The following is an 18,325-nucleotide window of genomic DNA, read 5'->3' as shown; positions in this document are numbered from 1 at the left end:
TTCAATAGAATGACACCATAATTGGCTAAAAGACCAGACAAAGCCCACAAAAATCCATGGAAAATGGAAAACCTTCCCTTGACTTCTCTGGGCTTTGGTCTGTGTCACAAACTGCAACAGTGACAGCCATTAAATGAAAAAACAGACTTACACAGAAAGCAGTTCAAATTCAATCAGTCTTTCACAGCCAGAACCCCACAGAAATTCAATATCTCTCCATTTGCTATTTCACATTTATATATCCATCTTTTACTTTTTGTCTGTACATCACACAATTAGAAGGTAATTACCTAAATTATAAATTCTTCACATCATTAAAGCTGTTAATAAAATTTGATTTTCAGTGTAAGAGCATTCACACACCAACCAAGAAAACAATTCTTCCTGACTGCATCCCAAACTTGACAAGAATTCCATTTCTATTTCAACCTATTCCATCTAATTATGAAGCCTTTCAGCAGATCCCAGTCCCATAAAGTCACCCAAATTACAGACGTGGGGAGAAGAAAAAGGCAACTTGTTAAGGCACCTCATCTTTTTTGTAGAGACATTTTGGTCTCATACCTCAGCTTTGCCTTCAGCAAGTTTTGGAAGGTTCCAGTTAAAACATACTTTGAGCACTGGGGACAGTAAAGCCTGGTGCTTTCCTGAATTAAATGCCTAGAAATGCTCCTGCCACCAAGTTAACTACAAAAACCTATATGCCGCAAAGCACAGCTGATCTTGCACTGGTTTCCTTCAGACTACTTTACACCTAGACCCCTTTCTAGCATTTCGCACTCAGGGGCAAGGGCCACGGCAACCGCAGAGTGCTGGAGTCCAAAGCCATGACTAGAAAATGACACTGTGTCTCTGCACCTTTCTAAGCAGCAGCAGCAGCTACACCGCCACTTACATGTGCTGCACAAGCAACAGCATGTGACACCCAGCAAGGAGGAACACGTCACACCACACTCCTGCTTTTCCTTCCACTGACCCTACTCATCTGTGGGGGAAAAAATCACCTACAGATGTCACACATCAAACTTTGTTTCCTTTTATGAGCAAAACCTCTGGTGGAAATATCATAAAGTTGATTAAAGTGTGAACATTACCATTATGAGGGAGGTGATTCTGCCCCTTCACTCCACTGTTACGGGACCTCCCATCCAGAGTGCTCCCAGCACGGGAAAGGTTATGACCTGTTGGAGCAAGGGCAGAGGAGTGGCATGAAGGCTGGAGCACCTCTTCTATGAAGACAGTCTGAAAGAATTGGGGTCATTCAACTGAAGACTCCGGAGACGCCTTAGAGCACCTTCCAGTACTCCAAGGGGGGTACAAGAGCGCTGGAGAGGGACTTTTTACACCTGCCAATGGCTGGGTGTGATGTCCCAACGGTGGGAATGGCTTCAAATTCAGAAAGAGTAGGTTTAGACTGGATAATAGGAAGAAATTCTTAACTGCGAGGGTGATGAGACGCTGCCATAGTTTCCCAGAGAAGTTCTGGATGCCCCACCCCGAAAGCGTTCAATGCCATGTTGGATGGAACTCGGAGCAACCTGGTCTAGGGGAAGGCGTCCCCGCCCGTGGCAGAGGAGTTGGAACTAGATCATCTTGAAGGTCCCTTCTAAGCCAAACCATTCTGTGATTCTCCGTTTTCCCCCACCACCAGCCCGTGCTTCGCCCCGCCGCTGTGGGTCCTGCCCGCACCCGGGGCTGCCCAGCCCCCGGCGGTGCCTCCTGCCCGGCTGCCCCCGCCTCTCCCCGCACTATCGGGCTCCAGCCCTCGCTTCGCTGGCACTACACAGACGGAGCCGGTGAGGAAGCCGCTCATTTTAGGGCTTTCGCACGGACCCGCACAGGACAGCTTTCCGATCCGCGCTGCCCGCAGCGCTGCCAGGGCCCCGTGTCTGTTCCCCGCCCGGGCCAGCCCGGCCCACACACGCCCACAGCGGGGCCCGGCCCGGCGCGCACACGCCCACAGCGGGGCCGCCGCTGCCCGCCCTGCCCCGCGCCCTCCGCCGGTAGGTGCCCGCGGCCGCCACCGAACCCTCCACACAGCGGGACGGCGCCGGTCGTGAGCTCGGGATGGCCATGGGGGCTCGGTGTCCCCTCCGGGGGAGCTGGGGATGTGTGGGCAACAGGGGGATGTCTCGGGATCGCCCCGGGGAGGACGGCGAAGCGGCGCTCAGCTATCCCTTAAAACACAGCCCCAGCCCCCCCTTGTGCACAGGCAGCACCGCGCCTGTGCCGGGCTGCTGGGGGAGCGAAGTTAAGGGAGGTCTTCTTAGGAAGCACGAGATGTGTTTTTAAAAGCGGCCTTGCTCGGTGGATCGTTTCTAGTAACTGCCGGCACATGCGTGTTGCTGTGGCTGCTCTTTACCCTTCCATTTCATTTCTCTGATTGTTTCCCTTTGAAGGAGATGCCTTCTTGTGGCCTTTCCAGGCCTTCGGGCTTCCTCCTGGACTGTAGTTCACTAGCCACTGGATAGTGAACTCTATGGACACCAGGGAAAAGGAGGAAATCACTCATCAGATACATTTGAAAGACGTTCTTAATTATCCTTTCCAAAAAAAACCCCACCTCTAACTTGACAAGTGTTGTGACTTATAACGATGGCTTGCAATCCTAAAAGCACTTCAAATGCAGTGCTTAATACAAGTAAATAAAGCTGGATTCTCATTAAATTAAAAGAGCTGATGGTTGTTTAAGTTCCATCAAATCTTCAGATTTGTAATTTGCTGTTAAGACTCCAGAGCTGACAGTAAAGGGGCTTTTTCCTGCTCACTGGCATACTACAAATTACCCAGATCAAAAGCATTACTCGTGGGAGATGCACATACTAAAAGCATATTGCACATCTTATTCCCTTTTCTAGCTTCATGTCCAACTAATTATTCTTTCTCCATAGATATGAATTACTCTAGGTTTATCACCACTGTGAGTGCAGCAAGAAAAGCATCTCCAATAAGACTGCTGAGTGAGTACATGTCCCTTCTTCCCAGTTTCTCTGAAAGAATCATTCTACATTCTGGTCTGTGCTGGAGTATCATGGCTTAAGACTTTAAAAGGTTTGAAAGAAAACCATGCTGTAAGCTGACAAAGCAACATGACTTTGGTCAAGCAGAGATGCCAAGCAGGTATAGAGAAAAATAAAGTGAATAACCTTGAACATTTCAGAAACCCATCCAGACAAACAAATTAGTATTACCACTTTAACAAGTGTTTGAAAAGTCTCTGCCACTGTTTCTGAACCCAGGCTTTTGGCACTGTTAGCAACTGAGTTTATGTTGTGTGTCCAGGAACAAGCAACTGCTAGTTGACTTGAAATTCAGTCCCAGAATGTTTATTTCCACCTCATTTTCCAGAATCCTGTTCATATCCATAAATGCCTCAGCACCCCCACTCTCTCAGTATCACTACACTTTCCTTTTCCATATTAATCTATCTTTAGGCTACAACATTACATTGTCTTCCATGTGACAGATGGAGAAGCTTAACTGCCTACTTGTTTACTCAGTTGAAACCCACAGAGACCTGACAGAATCCAAGCATGAGACATGCATCACTAGTTAAGCCTTCAGGGGTTAATTTCCCCTCTTGGTAAGGGGTTGGCATTTGCTGTACTGCTTAAAATGCTTCATACAGGTACAGCTCAGTCATGCAGTTCACTCTAGGCAGCCTCTTTTTCAAGTGATACATTAATATGCATCATAGCAAAAGTATTAAGCAGCACAGTTCCTGTAGAAAGACATACTGAGCCTACAGTTTTGATGACAAAGTAAATCTCTCTTTACCAGGCCAAAAGTCACAGGCATAACACAAGCTGGTGAAATAACTGATAAGAATTAACTCCCCATGTTCAAGTCTGCTAATAATACTGGAAAATAAACTCAGTAACAGGCCACTTTTAAGTCAGATCTGGTGTCATCTGTCCTCTCTTATCTGATGTAAAACTGCCAAGCCAGCATGAATGCCACATTGTGAATTCTTAGATTTAATGCAATCAAGTGCCCTTGCTGGATTAAGGTCTGGTCTGCACTACATAGATTGGATCTGAATGGTTGTGAAACTGTGACTTAAAAGCAGGAATTAAGATTTTCTTCATATCAAATTACTTACACAGTGCCTTTGCCGCTAAAACTGTGCTGCCAGAAATATTTCCATTCCCTTATAGAAAAGCTATAATCATCTGTCAGTATAGCTGCCAGACCAGCTGAAGTGAAACTGAATGAAAAACAGAACAAAAAACAAAGCCATTCTTTTCAAGTCAGTCTAAACAGAATATCATTTAGATTTTAAATTCTTGAAGCTCAAAAGACATCAGTCATGACAGTTTTTATAATAGAACTGTCCAGATTGTTTCAAAATAAATTCCAAATAGCTTTTTTAACTTAAAATTATTTTTTTAGTCTGTCCTAACAGTATCTCCTTCCTGGGGCCCCCAAACACCTATTTAATCCAAGCAGAAAGCTGAGTTTAAGAAGAGTTATCCTTTTTAATTCATGATAGCTAAACAAGTAAATTGAAAAATAGAACAAGTTTTCTAGGCCATTATTAAATATTGATTAAAGGATATGATCACTATTATAATAATAAAATTGTAACCAAAGTGGTTTCCTTTTACTCTAGCTGAATTGATGCAGAAGTCTCCTCCATCTCTCATCTCTCTGGCTGGAGGGGCACCAAATCCTAATCTTTTTCCATTTAAGAGGGCAACTGTTGACATTGGACATGGAACACCTATTGAGATTGGGGAAGATCTGATGAAGAGAGCTCTCCAGTACTCAGCCTCAGCAGGGTATCTGTCCACAGCTGCTTGCATTTCAAGACACCAGAAGCTAAGGATCATAATATCCTTTATTGCATTAAGTCACCTGTGTTTTTAAAACCTGTTCAAAAAGCCCTTTTTTTCAAAAAATAGGCTCTTCCCAAAACCCATGTTTTGTTTTTTTTTTTCGATTTGCGTCACTATTTACATTTGAGTTCCAGTGGAAAAGTTTGCAACGAGTTATGTAAAAAGAAAAAAAAAAAACACTTAAATCACTTAAAACCCTAATCCCTAGTATTTTTTAAGCCAGAGCATTTCCTAGCTATTCGTATTTGAGAATCCAGACACCCAAATCAGATATTATTTAAAAGATACTGCATTACAACACATAGTTTCTATGTTTTGGAGTATTTCTTTTCATTTGGCACCATATACTAAAGTCAGTATGTAGGACTTGTGGTAGTTGAGTGGAGGTATTTATAGAATTGTCATTTTTGGTACAAAAATTGCATATCATTATATTGCTTTAGTGCTCATGTAAACTTCTCAGACAACAGCACTGTGAGGACAGGTTTGCAAAAATACTTGGGTACCTACAGAGACACATGGGGCATCAGTTAAAACTTTTCTTAATATTTAAATGAACCAGCCATTTGTGAACATCCTACAAGATCTTAAGACATTTTTTGGAAAACATGTTTTAGAAATCCTTGTAATCTGCAGCAGGTTACAAGCAGCATTAAGAACTTCGTCACACTGCCACATTCAAGTACAGAATGATCATTTCTAGGAGTGAGTATTGTTCAGCCTTCACCCTGTTTCATCCTTGGCAAATAATTTCTGCCCAGATTTCACTATGATGATTTGGTGTATGGACCACAGGTGCCCATCTCATTTTCTTAATTTGATAAAGCAGTCATAGCAATTGCATCTAAGTGTATCTGTGTGACAGCTGAAATGAAACTCAGGACTGCATGCTAGATTTGGCAAGGATTTAGAGGAACAGGCTAGCTTTGGCCTATATAAGATCTTAGATATGCCTTCTTATTCATGTTTCAGGATTCCAGAACTGTTGTCTTGGCTAAAAGATTTCCAGCGGAACTTACATGATCCTCCCACAGCCAATTACAGTCCTGAGCAAGGACAGATGGAAGTGTGTGTCACAACTGGCAGCCAGGAAGGCTTGTGTAAAGTAAGACCAAAAGATTCATGTGTTAGAAGCATTTCATTCAGACAGATGTTTATTCTTCCACTAGCTCAGCTATATTCAGCACTAAGTGCCTTCTATAACTATATGCAGGGTACAGTTTCATGTACTCTTTCTCCATAGATATGAATTACTCTAGGTTCATGTACAAGATAAAGGAAATTAAAATTGGAGTGGCATTCTAGACTGTCAGGACTGCATGGAAGTTCAGGTAACCAAAGAGTCTGTGTAGAAAACACACTATAAGGTGTGTTACTCAAGTAGTGTAATGATAAGTGCATAGATGATATTTTACCATAATTCTATTTTAAATATGTTTCTTCTCATTTTTACTTCCTGATTTTGGGGGGTTTTTATTTCCCAAAATAATTACCCTTTCCAGTCCACTCTCACTGCTGTTTAATTGTTTCTTTCTATAACTTATACAGTAGAAAGGGTGCTTCAGAACACTGTCTTTCCATGTCAAGTTGGTAACCTATCTTAATTTGGCTCTAAAGCAGATTTTTCATCTGTTTCTTGCCTTTCTCAAAGACAGGATAATTATAGCGTTAGGGAATTAGTAGTATCTAATCAAGATTTTTAATCCCACTAAGAAGTCAAAAATATGAAACACATGTCCAAAAACTGAACAATCTTTAAAACAGAATCTTTTCTTTTGCAGGTGTTTGAAATGCTCATTAATCCTGGAGACAACATCCTTTTGGATGCACCCACATACGCGGGCACACTAGCAGCTGTAAGTTATTCCTTAGCTACAAAACATCGTGAATGTTATATTTGAACTAAACAGCAGTTTAGGCTCTATTCAGTGCCTGTTCTGCAGTCTTATAAACACTGTCTGGTTTTGCCATAAAAACATATCTAAGACTCAAGATTTTAGTGTCCAGCCAGTTAAGTTCATAAATATTAACTCATAGAAGGTTTTCTACTAAAAGTTCTATGAAAGCTATTTGAAGTTCCTCTTCCAAACACTAGTTCATTCAAGGGCTAAGATCACATATGGGACTAGAAAGAAAGCCATCAGGACCTAGTTTGGTTGAATTAAATTTATAACAATTGGGTGTCAGTATGTTTACCTGAAATATTTCATGATCAGAGTATACGATGGCTATAAATAGTATAATCCTGGAATATATACTGAAACACTCATATATGAGTATGAAGATATTAATTAGTGAGAACTATACAATAGCAACAAAGTTTACTTCTGAAAAGTAGTTTAATCAGTATAAAATTAAATGTCAGCTCAAAATATATAAGACCTGCAAGAAGGGTTAGAATAAATACACCACAAATTCAGTTGTCCCCCCTTGCATCAAAATAAATTGTTATTGCTTACTGTCCTAAATTTGAATATATAATCTAATCAGCTGTACTTCTTTAGGAGTATATTTTGACAATGCAGCAGCTTGCAGTTTTACCTAAAAATGCAGAGCACTACTTGGTACAAATTGAAATTCCACAGAGGAGAAACAGCAAGATTTTTCATTGGTATTTTACCTATATTTTTTCATACTGCTGTCAACATATCACTGCAGTAGCATCATTTCATTCTCCTTTATATTGCTGAATATATCTGTTGAGAGAACAGATTCTTTGCCCTTTGTCAGGGAAGAGTAGCTTAAAGCTCTGACATTTCCACCAAAGTAGAGCATAAATTGTCAGTAGGAAACAAAGGTGCTGTGACCTTAACTGTCTGTGGTGAGAGCATGAGAAGTCCTGAGAGAACAGTTCAGATTTACAAACTCCCTTTCCGCTTGAAAAACCAAATCTGATTTCCTACAGAAGAGCAGCAATTGAACATAGGACTTACCCATTTCCTCTGAGTTGACTTAGTAGAACAAATAAAGACTAATGTGCTAAGTTTGACAAGCCTTACAGCAAATTCAGGCAAACCTTTATTTGACTCATGAGCAAATGGAGCTTGAGATATCTATAAAATCAAAAAGAAGGATTTTGTATTGATGAAATGTTATGGTGCCAGTGACAAAAGGAAGGCCTTTGAATTACACAATTATGACAGTTTTGTTCCTTCTATCAACAGCTGAAACCCTTGGGTTGTAATATAATTAGTATTCCTAGTGACCAACATGGCATTATTCCAAAAGCTTTAAAAGAAATTCTGTCTGCTTGGAGCCCAGAGGATGTAAAAAATCGTAGCAATCACCTCCCCAAATTCCTGTACACTATTCCAAATGGATGCAACCCAACTGGCAACTCGCTGACCACAGAGCGCAAAAAGGAGATTTACCAGGTATGGAGCTATGCTCTTGTGAACCTTGTAGCTAGAAATAGATAAATATCAGTCTTGTTTCAGTTGAAGGTACCCATGTTTGGTATTTGGGCCCATTATTGGTCCAGTAGACATTCCTCCTAGAACTTGCTTCTAGCAGAATCTCTATCAGAACAGCTCTTCAGAGGTAGACTATGCCTTAGGTAAATTGTTTTTCAATGGTAGCCCACTGGTAGGTGATACCTTTGCCATGGGCTTCTAACTGGGCTAATTGCATGTTGTCTGCCCAGTTTGAATGCCACATAGAACAGAGCTTCAGTTGCATACAAGGGTCCATGTACTACAGGTACCATGATTACTCTTACAATTTTTTGATATCTAAATTGGGCACTTGAAGACTTCTCATCATTCTATATAATGAATGTTCAATCAATAGAATCATAATATGATGCTGGTTAAAAAAAACACCTGACTGAATTTGCCATGTGTTTAACTTTTATTCCTTTTGTTACTTTTTATTAATTTATTTAGCTTGCAAGAAAATATGATTTTCTCATAATAGAAGATGATCCTTACTACTTTCTTCAATTTGAAAAGGTAATTTTTCTTCCATAATCCTTAGTAATACCTTATTTTCTGGGGAGAAACTAAGGTTTCACAAGAGAACTAAGGTTTGAGCCCTGGATCTTACTGCATGCTTCTTCTTCATGTCCTACCAAAGCAGTTGTAGGCCTTACAGTCTGTACTTTTTCAGTAATTTTCCCCTTTGTGGTATTTTATATCCTGTTAATTAGTGGTTCAAATTTCTCAAGCCTCATACAGGATAGAATTTTTCAGTAATCAGAAAATGATGAAGACTGCATTCAGAGCAAAGCAAGTATGTCATTGAAGCAGCACTTGAAATTTGCAGTCTCTTAATGTTCCTTTCTCCCTGTCTCTTCTTTCATTCAGCAGAAGACTGCCTATTCTGCATCTGTTATACCCCATTTTTATCCTTTTGCCTTTTGGAGAAACTGGGAGTTCTCCCAGGTACCACATATCGTGCTGCTGGATAGGCAGCATCCCTTCGTGTAAATTTTCTGCAAATTTCATACGTGAATCTAAAGTTAGTCAGTCTTTAAAAGTACCTAACTTCAGAAATCAAAACAGGTCTTACAAAGCACTAGAACACTGGTAGAAGATAAAGGTCAGCATTTTCTCTTTTGAAATATGTTTTTATGGAAGGAGGCAATAAAACTGCCTCACTTACCGATTGAATAATATTGTGAAGCTTTGTAAGAAAATGTAGGGGAGGTGGTGTAAAAACAGAATTCTTGATAAGGAAAAAGTATGCTGGACTCAGATCTTCACAATTTGGTCATATCTTCTGATTTCATTTTTTAATATAGCAAAGCAAAATGCTACAAGGCTCCATTTTAGAAATTTCAGTACCTCTTTACTCCACAAGAAATCTTGGCAGAAAAATCATTATTTCTCTCTCCTTCTTATAGCATCATACCAATACTTAAACTGAACACTTGTGTGCTGAACAGTGGGCTAAGTAATCATCAAAAAATAACAAAGTTGATTTCTTGAAGATATTAACAGAATATTGTAATCACATCTCAGAAAGCTAAGCTGAGCAATCACTTGTTCAGCAAGTTACTGCAATGTTTTCCTTGGAATATGCATTTGAGAAATGAATTGTATCTTCCTAGTAAAGAAAATAATTCCATTACAATCCTTACTAGCACCTTGAATTTCATTTTTTTATTTTTTATTCCAAGCCATGGGCTCCAACTTTCCTCTCAATGGATGTGGATGGCCGAGTTATCAGGACCGACTCTTTCTCTAAAATTCTCTCATCTGGGTAAGGCTGGCTGCAGACCACTTAGTGTTGCCTATTCAGTTAAGATGCAAGACTTCATATGAAGTGATGAGACATGTCATAGTGTTTTCTCATTTACTAACTATTCACTTCTGGAATGAACTTCTGAATCAATGGCTTTTCACAGTCTACTCACTTTTCATGTCATCTCTCAACAGTTATTTTACTCCAGGTTCTGTTTCTCTTCTGATGCAGATTCTGAAGCCTCTCCCCCCAGGAAGCCCATTCTTGCAGGCACCGTCTAGGCAGAAAGACAGATGCTGGATTCCAGCTCTGTTCCTGGAACTATTAGGAGCTTTTCTCTCTTCTTTTTTCCATTTCCCTTTTTATCTATCTCTTAGTATTCCTGAAAACTCCCTGAACTTGTAATACAGAAAAGAAACTATCATTCTTCACAAACTGCTCATAGGGTTGTACTGAAATCTAGCTTTCCAGTTCTTTCAGGTTGTTTCCACCTGCCAGAAAAAGAACCAACTTGGCTGTTTTCCATTTCACACAAGTCAATGTATTTGGTTCTTAGCTTGCTTTTGTCTGTTAACCTAATAGATATAAAAAATTAATGCAAATTCTGCATTGGCAGCCAGTGGATTATAACCCATCCTAGAGAAAGTGAGGAGACAACATAACACTAACTGTGATTGCATTTTCAGAAGTGACACCACAAAATGGCACGACACAGTATTATCTTTTCCAAAGACACATATGAGTTTACTGGTTCCATTTTTCTTCAAATAAAAACTTCAGCCAATCTGTAAAGATGGGTAATAAGAATTGAAGCATAAGTAATGATCTAGTTTCCATTCCTTCTGCAGTACTGAAAGGTAGTGAAAGAGTAAAGCCATTTGCCACTTACCTGTTTGTCATAAAGCCTAAGCATTCATTATCTTTTATTATGGGAAAACTTGTCTTTCATTCCCTTTGATTCATGTTATCTTTATGGTTGCAGAGGACAGCTTCCAAACATAGATTTTGTCCTGAAGCCTCATAACTAAGAAGCTACTATAAGCATTAAAACCTCTTAAATGTTTTTATTTCATGACTTTGATATTCAGCTTCTAAACTGTATAACCTGAGGGCAGTATTAAGATATAAATAAATTTGAATGCATAAGAGATCCTTACACTATCAATAAAATTATTGCATGTTTTCCCACATATAACTCAGACAAAGTATTAGTACATTGCATTTCTGTAGTAACTTTTTCTTTGTTTGGTTTCCAGTTTACGAATAGGTTTTCTGACGGGTCCCAAGCCTCTCATCGACAGAGTTGTTCTACACATTCAGGTGTCAACAATGCACACCAGCACTTTCACACAGGCAAGTACCAAGCCACCAAATGAATTGCATTTAGAGAAGACAACATATCCAAGTTATAAGATACCACAAGCAAACAGCTTTGTACTTTTACAGTTGCTCTAACTTTTGCAGTTTTGTTTATGCACTTTCACTGTCAGCTCTGCCAAAGGAAGAGAGACCATCATAGAAATCAGAACCAGAGCTAGAGGGTTGTCTCAGTGCATGGATAATACAGCTGATATCCCTTAACCCTCAGATTTCAAGAAACAAGTTTTGAAATACTTTATCTATTCCTGGTAGGTGTTTTACAACTTCAATGTAAAGCACAGTATGAAAAAAACACTCATTTATTATTTTTTATTCTACTTTTTAATTAAACAATACTGGCAGCCCACAAAGACATTTCAAAGCAAGCTGACAGCTACAGCCCCTTTATGGTTAGTAATAAGGAAAGGAGACACTGAACACATCTAAATACAGCTTCCGTCTTCCAGCTCCGTTAGTTCGCCACTGTTAAAGCGGAGAGGCCGATGTGGACAGGAAGGTAAAGCAATATATATTGCCTTCCCCTTTCTCCCCAGTTATCATATTTAGCTCTTAATCCATTTTTCCCTCCCCCCACCCCAGCTTCCAAAAACTGCCATGATCCTTGGAGACACCACTAAAACGGACTGTAATAACCTTGGCACCTCTGTTTATAAGGGGCTCCAAGAGACACCGCATGCAATTTCATGTCTGGGGAATGTTGAATACTTCATCTGGCTATGGATCTTCTAATGATTGTGGAACAGTCCTGTTTAAAACATGGTACTGATGATGTGTTTTATTTCTTTAGATTATGATATCACAGCTGCTTCAGCAATGGGGACAAAAGGGTTTCTTGGAGCATATAGACAGGTAGGGTTATATCCTATGCTGAATCCCATCATCTGTCATTCTGCTACTTGTTACCTACATCAAGTATTCTTTCTGGTAAACAAGTCAGAGGAGGTGCACCAGGATTAGGCCACGTAGATCAGACACATCACCAAGACTGTTGCGTTCACACAAGAGCCCTGAAGAGACACAGTGTGAAGTTGCAGACAAGCAGGTCAGGGTATGTCACCTACCACCCCAGGCAGACAATCTGCCAATCCATTGGCACAGACATCATGCAGCTCCCACCTGAAGGGAACTTGAGGGGATCCTGGAAGCTTCAAGCCAGTGAATAAAGTTTAGATCCCTGCTAAAGTATTAGGGTCTACAGCAAAAGCTGAGATCTCTGAGCACAGAATCTATTGAGAGAGTCAGCATAGCCTTTATAAAGGGAGTTCACTAAGTTAGCATGAATTTACACTCTTGCCATCCTTGATCTCCTGATTGTGGATACTGATGGAAAAACAGTGAAGTTCATCTACACACACTAAACATTGCCTGAACTATGCCTCTGTTAGAGAGAGGGCACTGGACTACCATCTAACTCCCAAGATATTTCTTGCATACTGACTGACACACATTTAGTTTTCATATTTATTATGCAGGAGGAGCGTAGTTTCTCTTGACAGTCAGTGCCTCAGTTTATATGCTCTACTTGGATATCATTAGAGCCCCAAATTTCTCACTTCAGTAGGAGTGTGCTGCACTCTGCAAAGGCCTCTAACAGCAACACGAGCAAAACATGCAAAAAGTTCTTATATCTCACTGTAACAGCCACTTGTGTCCCCTTGATGTTCATACTGTAAACAGCAATATTTGAAAAAAAAAAAAAAAACTAAACCAGACACACCAGCTTTAGCATTGCTTTGTTTTAAGATTTAGGAATATAAAGGTAAGTCTCACAGAGGAACTTGGACCACACTTTAGGTCAACTTTCAGCAATTCCCAAAAATAAATCCCAAACGTATCTTTCCACTTACCTCTTTTTGTAGGTCAAAAGGCAGCCTTATCAAGCCTGAAGGCTGTTCTTCCACTTAAACTAATGAAAATAGGGCTACAGTGGGGTAGCTGCAATGCTTTATAACATTACTGATGAGGCCCCACAGCTGACTGCAGTCTCTTCCAGCTGATTTCATTTGTACAAGGGTGAGGTGTTAGATCAGGCTTTGGAGTAGAAGATTGTCTGGTTTTTTGGAGTAGTTATATTTTTGGGTTTCGTCTTAGTAATCATTATGATTTCAGCGTGTAATTAAAATGGTAACAGGATTTGCAATTTTAGCAAAAACTGCACAAAAGAGATTTATTCCTTCATATAGAATGTAGCAATAGATATAGCTGAGCCCCAAAACTGTTTAAGTTTCTGTAGGTTTTGGTGTTTGTGTGTCAGATGTAATAAAATACATCCAGAAATCAAAACTATTGGTTCAGAAAGTATTTTTAAAAATACAAATGTAAAATTATGTGAATTATGCAAATTACTAAGGATGTTTTCTCAAGACATGGGAACACATTTGCATTTGAATTATGAACTCAGTATCAGGCATTTCTCTTGTGTCTTCCATTGCACAGCTGTGTCATTTTATGTTGACAAAAGGCACCGCACATGACTTGTCCATGATGAAACTTGGGTTAGGGTCCTTTTTCCCAATAAGAGATTAAATTATTTAAAAGTTTTACTTACAGTATGAAGGAGATAGGTTCAAAAGTTTAGAAAAGGGGAAGCTGTCAAATAGTTGTGACGGGTTTATCATATGATTTGCTTTTTACCTTGTCAAATGTCACTTAGATGTATACCTGTTAAACAAATTCAACCCAAATGCACAAATATTAAGTCTGTGCTTTTGCATATGTTAAAGTCCCTAATTTTCTTCACTGTGTGTGCTTTGTGCAGTAAATACTGTTATCAGGACTTATATCCACTACCATAATAGACAGAATGGATGTAATATGTAAAATGTTTCTATGATATGTGTAAAGCTGAAGAAGCAGCCACAAAGGGACTTCCTCTGTCTGGTTGATCAGTGCTCTGTTGGAGATGTAGTGAAGCAGTAAAGATTTCTTGGATATGTATACAAATATTTATACACACAGTATACTGTGTTGTGTCCATCTATGATATTCTTGTATTTCTATTAAACGTGCACTTGAGTTGTTCAAGTAGAAAGGCTTTGTTTCTGCCTTCAGAAACAAATAGATTCTGAAAGGACATGAGTTCATGACTTTCAATTGATAATTTGCTTTCAGAGTGGTGGACTTCTACAGGATCCAGCGGGATGCAATGCTCACTGCTGCTGACAAGTGGTTAAAAGGTCAGAGTGCAGCATAAATACTCACTTTTTTGCCAGCTATTTATCATCTTTGTGCTCAAGAAAAATCACTTAAGTTCATCTCTTGACTGAAGTGACAGATAAGCACTATAAGCAAATCCATTGCATTAAATATTAAGCTCAGGACACATCCTCTATTGCTGCATTCTTATGCTTTCTGGTAGGACAGGGAGATAGATGATAATGAAAAAAAAGTTCACCACATTACTATTTAAAGCAATTTTACAAGGAACCTATGTTTCACTTCATTATGTTCTTATGCTTTCAGTGTTTAAAATCTCTTTCTTTAATAAATATCTGAAATAGTGACCTTAATTTAAAAGAAGATACAAAAAATCACTATAGCAATAGTGATAATAATGTTTGTATCAGCAAATCTAAAACATCACTGAATCTATGATGTATGCATTAGAAGTGGGGCATAATGTTCTTACTTGATTCCATTTTCTCTCTCTCTGTCTCCAGATTTGGCAGAATGGTACCCTCCTGCTGCTGGCATGTTCTTATGGATCAAAATAAAGGGTATTTCTGATACACAGCAGCTGATAATGGAAAAGGCTTTGAAGAAAGAAGTATGACATGTGATTTAATGACTTATGATCTTAAAATGAAAAAAGCGAGGGATAAAATATCTTTATCTATCCACATGTGCACATATAAAAAAGCAGGGGGACTTGCTGTGCACCATCATTAAGTCTGCAAGTCAGGCACTATGGCATAGTTACTGATTAACAAAATATTTTCATGATTCTATTCAAATGTTGATATTTTATCAGTTTACTTAAATTGAAACCAATATAACATATGGTACAATATGCCATTGTATATGACATATATATATATAATGCATATTTACCCATATGGTGGATGTTGACCAATTTTATTTTAATGAAAGAAATTAAATTTGGGTTTATTTCTCCAATTTATAAGATCCAGCACTGAGTAAGCTACACCCTAGGTGCTTCTAAGCATTGTGATGATATGAATGAGACCTGGTAACCAAAACTGAAGACCCTTTGGTTTTATTATGAAAAGTCTGGTTACAGATTGCATATTTTTGTCTTCTTGTTTAGAAAAAAAACAGTATGTTACACCATGTTCACACTTATAAGTGTGTAAGCATTGAGCTTTCTCAAATTTAATTTAATATAGTGTTTTAAAAATGTGGAAGTGGTAATAACTGTGTGGTTATTCACTTTTTTGTAGGTATTACTGGTTCCTGGAGGAGCATTCAATATTGATAATTCAGAGCCTAGTTCTTATGTCAGAGCCTCCTTCTCTCTGCCTTCTCCTGCCCAGATGGATCTGGTGAGATTTTTTTACACTCTTATCAAGACAGTTTCTCACGCAGTAATGCTCCTTTATTTTTTACATCCTTCTCCTTATATTTTTTCTTGATTGTTAGACGTTTTATTCTGTAGGTGATTGAGCAGTACTCAAAGTACTAACAGTACTTTCACAGCAGTGTTAGCTGTTCTTTAAGCAAGATACTCATCCAAATGATCTGCAAGATACCAAATTTTTAGGACCAGTTGGAATTTTTCAGTGTATGTCATACATAGAGTGTCTCACACTTAAACTTCCCAGACATTATTTATAAATGCTTTACTGAAGCCAGAGTATTTGCTTAAGCATTAGCAGGCATCATGTATCTTTCAGACTCTGGATTCCTGAAATTCTGAGATTGAATTACCTGTGTTCTTTTTTTTTGTGTGTGTTGGCAATTCTTTGTAAGAAAGACTATTGTTTTCCTTTCATACAAATTACGTACATGCTTTATTTATTTATTTATTGTTTTATTTATTAATTATTTTATTTATTTTATATATTTACTATTATTCCTGATATTATCAGGAACTAATCTTTTATGTGTTTTAGGAGCATTTTTGATGTTATTTGGCTCTATCTATAAAATCAGTGTGAGAAAAGATAGGAGACATTTTATTGAGCAGATTTAATACTGATTTAATTGGGGTGCTTGAAACAGTTCAGTATTTGTAGTTGTACTTTTATGCAGTTGTGAAGGCTTATAACAGATAAGTGATTCTATTGCCTTTTTAGTTCTTCTGTACTTTTTCTATTTTTTCCTATTTCTCTGTTGAAGTTATTTATAACCATACTTTTGACAGTCAAACTGTATTTTTATATGCTTCCCCACTCAACTGTTCTTCCTTTCTTTCACTTTTGGAGTCCCCGGGCAGTAATATTAAGTTAGAAGAGATACTCTTTCAGGGATCACTAGTTTGTTAGAAGTTACATCTGAACTCCAAATAACCTTTGAACATCAATATATGCATTTTTCTGTTTCAGAAATATCTGCCTTTTATTTTCTATGAGAGAATTGGAAGCTTTGTGCAGTCAAAGCCCATATATGATTTTATAAAAGGAAAAGAGAGAATATCAGCAGAACTTTACATTATAAAATATTGATTCTATATGGTTGAGGCAATTTTAGTAGCTTTACAGGTTTCATGGGTTCCCTATTCATGTAATGCTGAAATATAAATGTGAACCATATTTTTCATTGCAGGCCTTCAAGAGACTGGCTGACCTTATAAAAGAATCTTTGTGAAAAAGCTAAATAGAGCTCTTGCAGTAATAAAAATCATCTCCAGAAAATATTTATTAACATTTGGATTTCATCAGAACATTTTATAAGCAAGCACAATACAGTGGATGCTTCCTTAGATCTTTTCAACTAAAAAAAAAGAGAAAATTAAAGTGAAAAACAATTTGCCTAATTTTTTTTTGACAGGGCATTGCATTACTAAATTTATCCAATTCAGAAACATTTAAAATACTCAAAACCAAAATGTTCTATTTCCTGTAAAATCCATAGTTTTTTTAGATTTGAATTGATTTTTGTTCTGACTTTTGTTTTCTATTTGAGTTGGGAAACAAAAATCATTTACTTAGAAAGTTGCACTTGAGATGGTGTTAGCCACTATTACTTCTCACTATTAATCTCAACTGATACATTCCTCCAAAATCTTATGTTGGAATTGTTTCATGTGTCACTTCCATTCTTGTCCTACTGTATGACATCTAGTTTTAATGATTTGAGGATTAGTATTTAATTTTAGTGAAATTTTGTCAGATAAAGCTGATGTAACTATGTTAAAAAATTGAAACTGATCCAGCAAAATGAGGCTTTGATTACAAATAAACTGAAGTCCTTTGTAATTTGCAAGGGTATTCTCTAATTTGTAAAAGGTATTCTGATTGCTGGCTTTTTTTTTCAGTCTGTGAATAATTACTCTGTACCTGTAGAAAATCTCTGGTTTGCCAAGGCATGTGGATGTACTAAAGGAACTACTCTTGGTTATTCAGTCAGATGTGGTTTTGACTGGAGAGTGTAAATAACTGAACAGGGGACATGGTGGAATGGACACTACCCTGACACTGCCAGATGCAAACAAAATGAAAAAATAAAGAAATGTTTCAGTCTCTTATCCCTTGGTTATTGTCATCCCAAACATCTGATGCTCAGCAACAGGTACAAAATCTTCAGAAAGTTTCAACTGAACTAATTCTACAAGGCTTCCCATTTGGGTTGGTGACTTCAGTTTTACTTACTGTTTGGATGAAAGCACTGTGACTTTCCACCAGTATCAGATGGCTGTTTCTTTATGTGCAACTGTTCAGAATTTCAAAGTAAAGCATTGTTCAAGGACCTAGTTAGCCATTCAGCAGCCCAGGCAACCCAAGCAAATAAGGGCCAGGCACAAC

The 18,325-nt window shown here is 38.3% G+C and overlaps 1 protein-coding gene across 2 annotated transcripts; it reads left to right on the top strand.

Annotated features, from left to right (window-relative positions):
* Positions 1-1,945: 1,945 nt before the first annotated feature.
* On the top strand, positions 1,946-18,048 carry AADAT (aminoadipate aminotransferase). Of its 2 annotated transcripts, none has more exons than XM_053975607.1 (14): positions 1,946-2,003; positions 2,892-2,960; positions 4,613-4,781; positions 5,811-5,943; positions 6,620-6,694; positions 8,003-8,212; positions 8,723-8,788; positions 9,958-10,040; positions 11,279-11,375; positions 12,190-12,251; positions 14,514-14,578; positions 15,062-15,168; positions 15,803-15,904; positions 17,127-18,048. In XM_053975607.1, exons 2-14 carry the CDS (start codon positions 2,894-2,896, stop codon positions 17,166-17,168), a joined length of 1,278 nt encoding a protein of 425 aa, XP_053831582.1. In that variant the 5' UTR covers positions 1,946-2,003; positions 2,892-2,893; the 3' UTR covers positions 17,169-18,048. The 2 variants fall into 2 exon arrangements, with proteins under 2 accessions (XP_053831582.1, XP_053831583.1); XM_053975608.1 differs by lacking the exon at positions 1,946-2,003 and adding an exon at positions 2,019-2,053.
* Positions 18,049-18,325: the final 277 nt, after the last annotated feature.

This window comes from Vidua macroura, chromosome 4, assembly GCF_024509145.1.
Source record: "Vidua macroura isolate BioBank_ID:100142 chromosome 4, ASM2450914v1, whole genome shotgun sequence".
NCBI lineage: Eukaryota > Metazoa > Chordata > Aves > Passeriformes > Viduidae > Vidua > Vidua macroura.
This window is presented reverse-complemented; position numbering and strand designations above follow the sequence as displayed.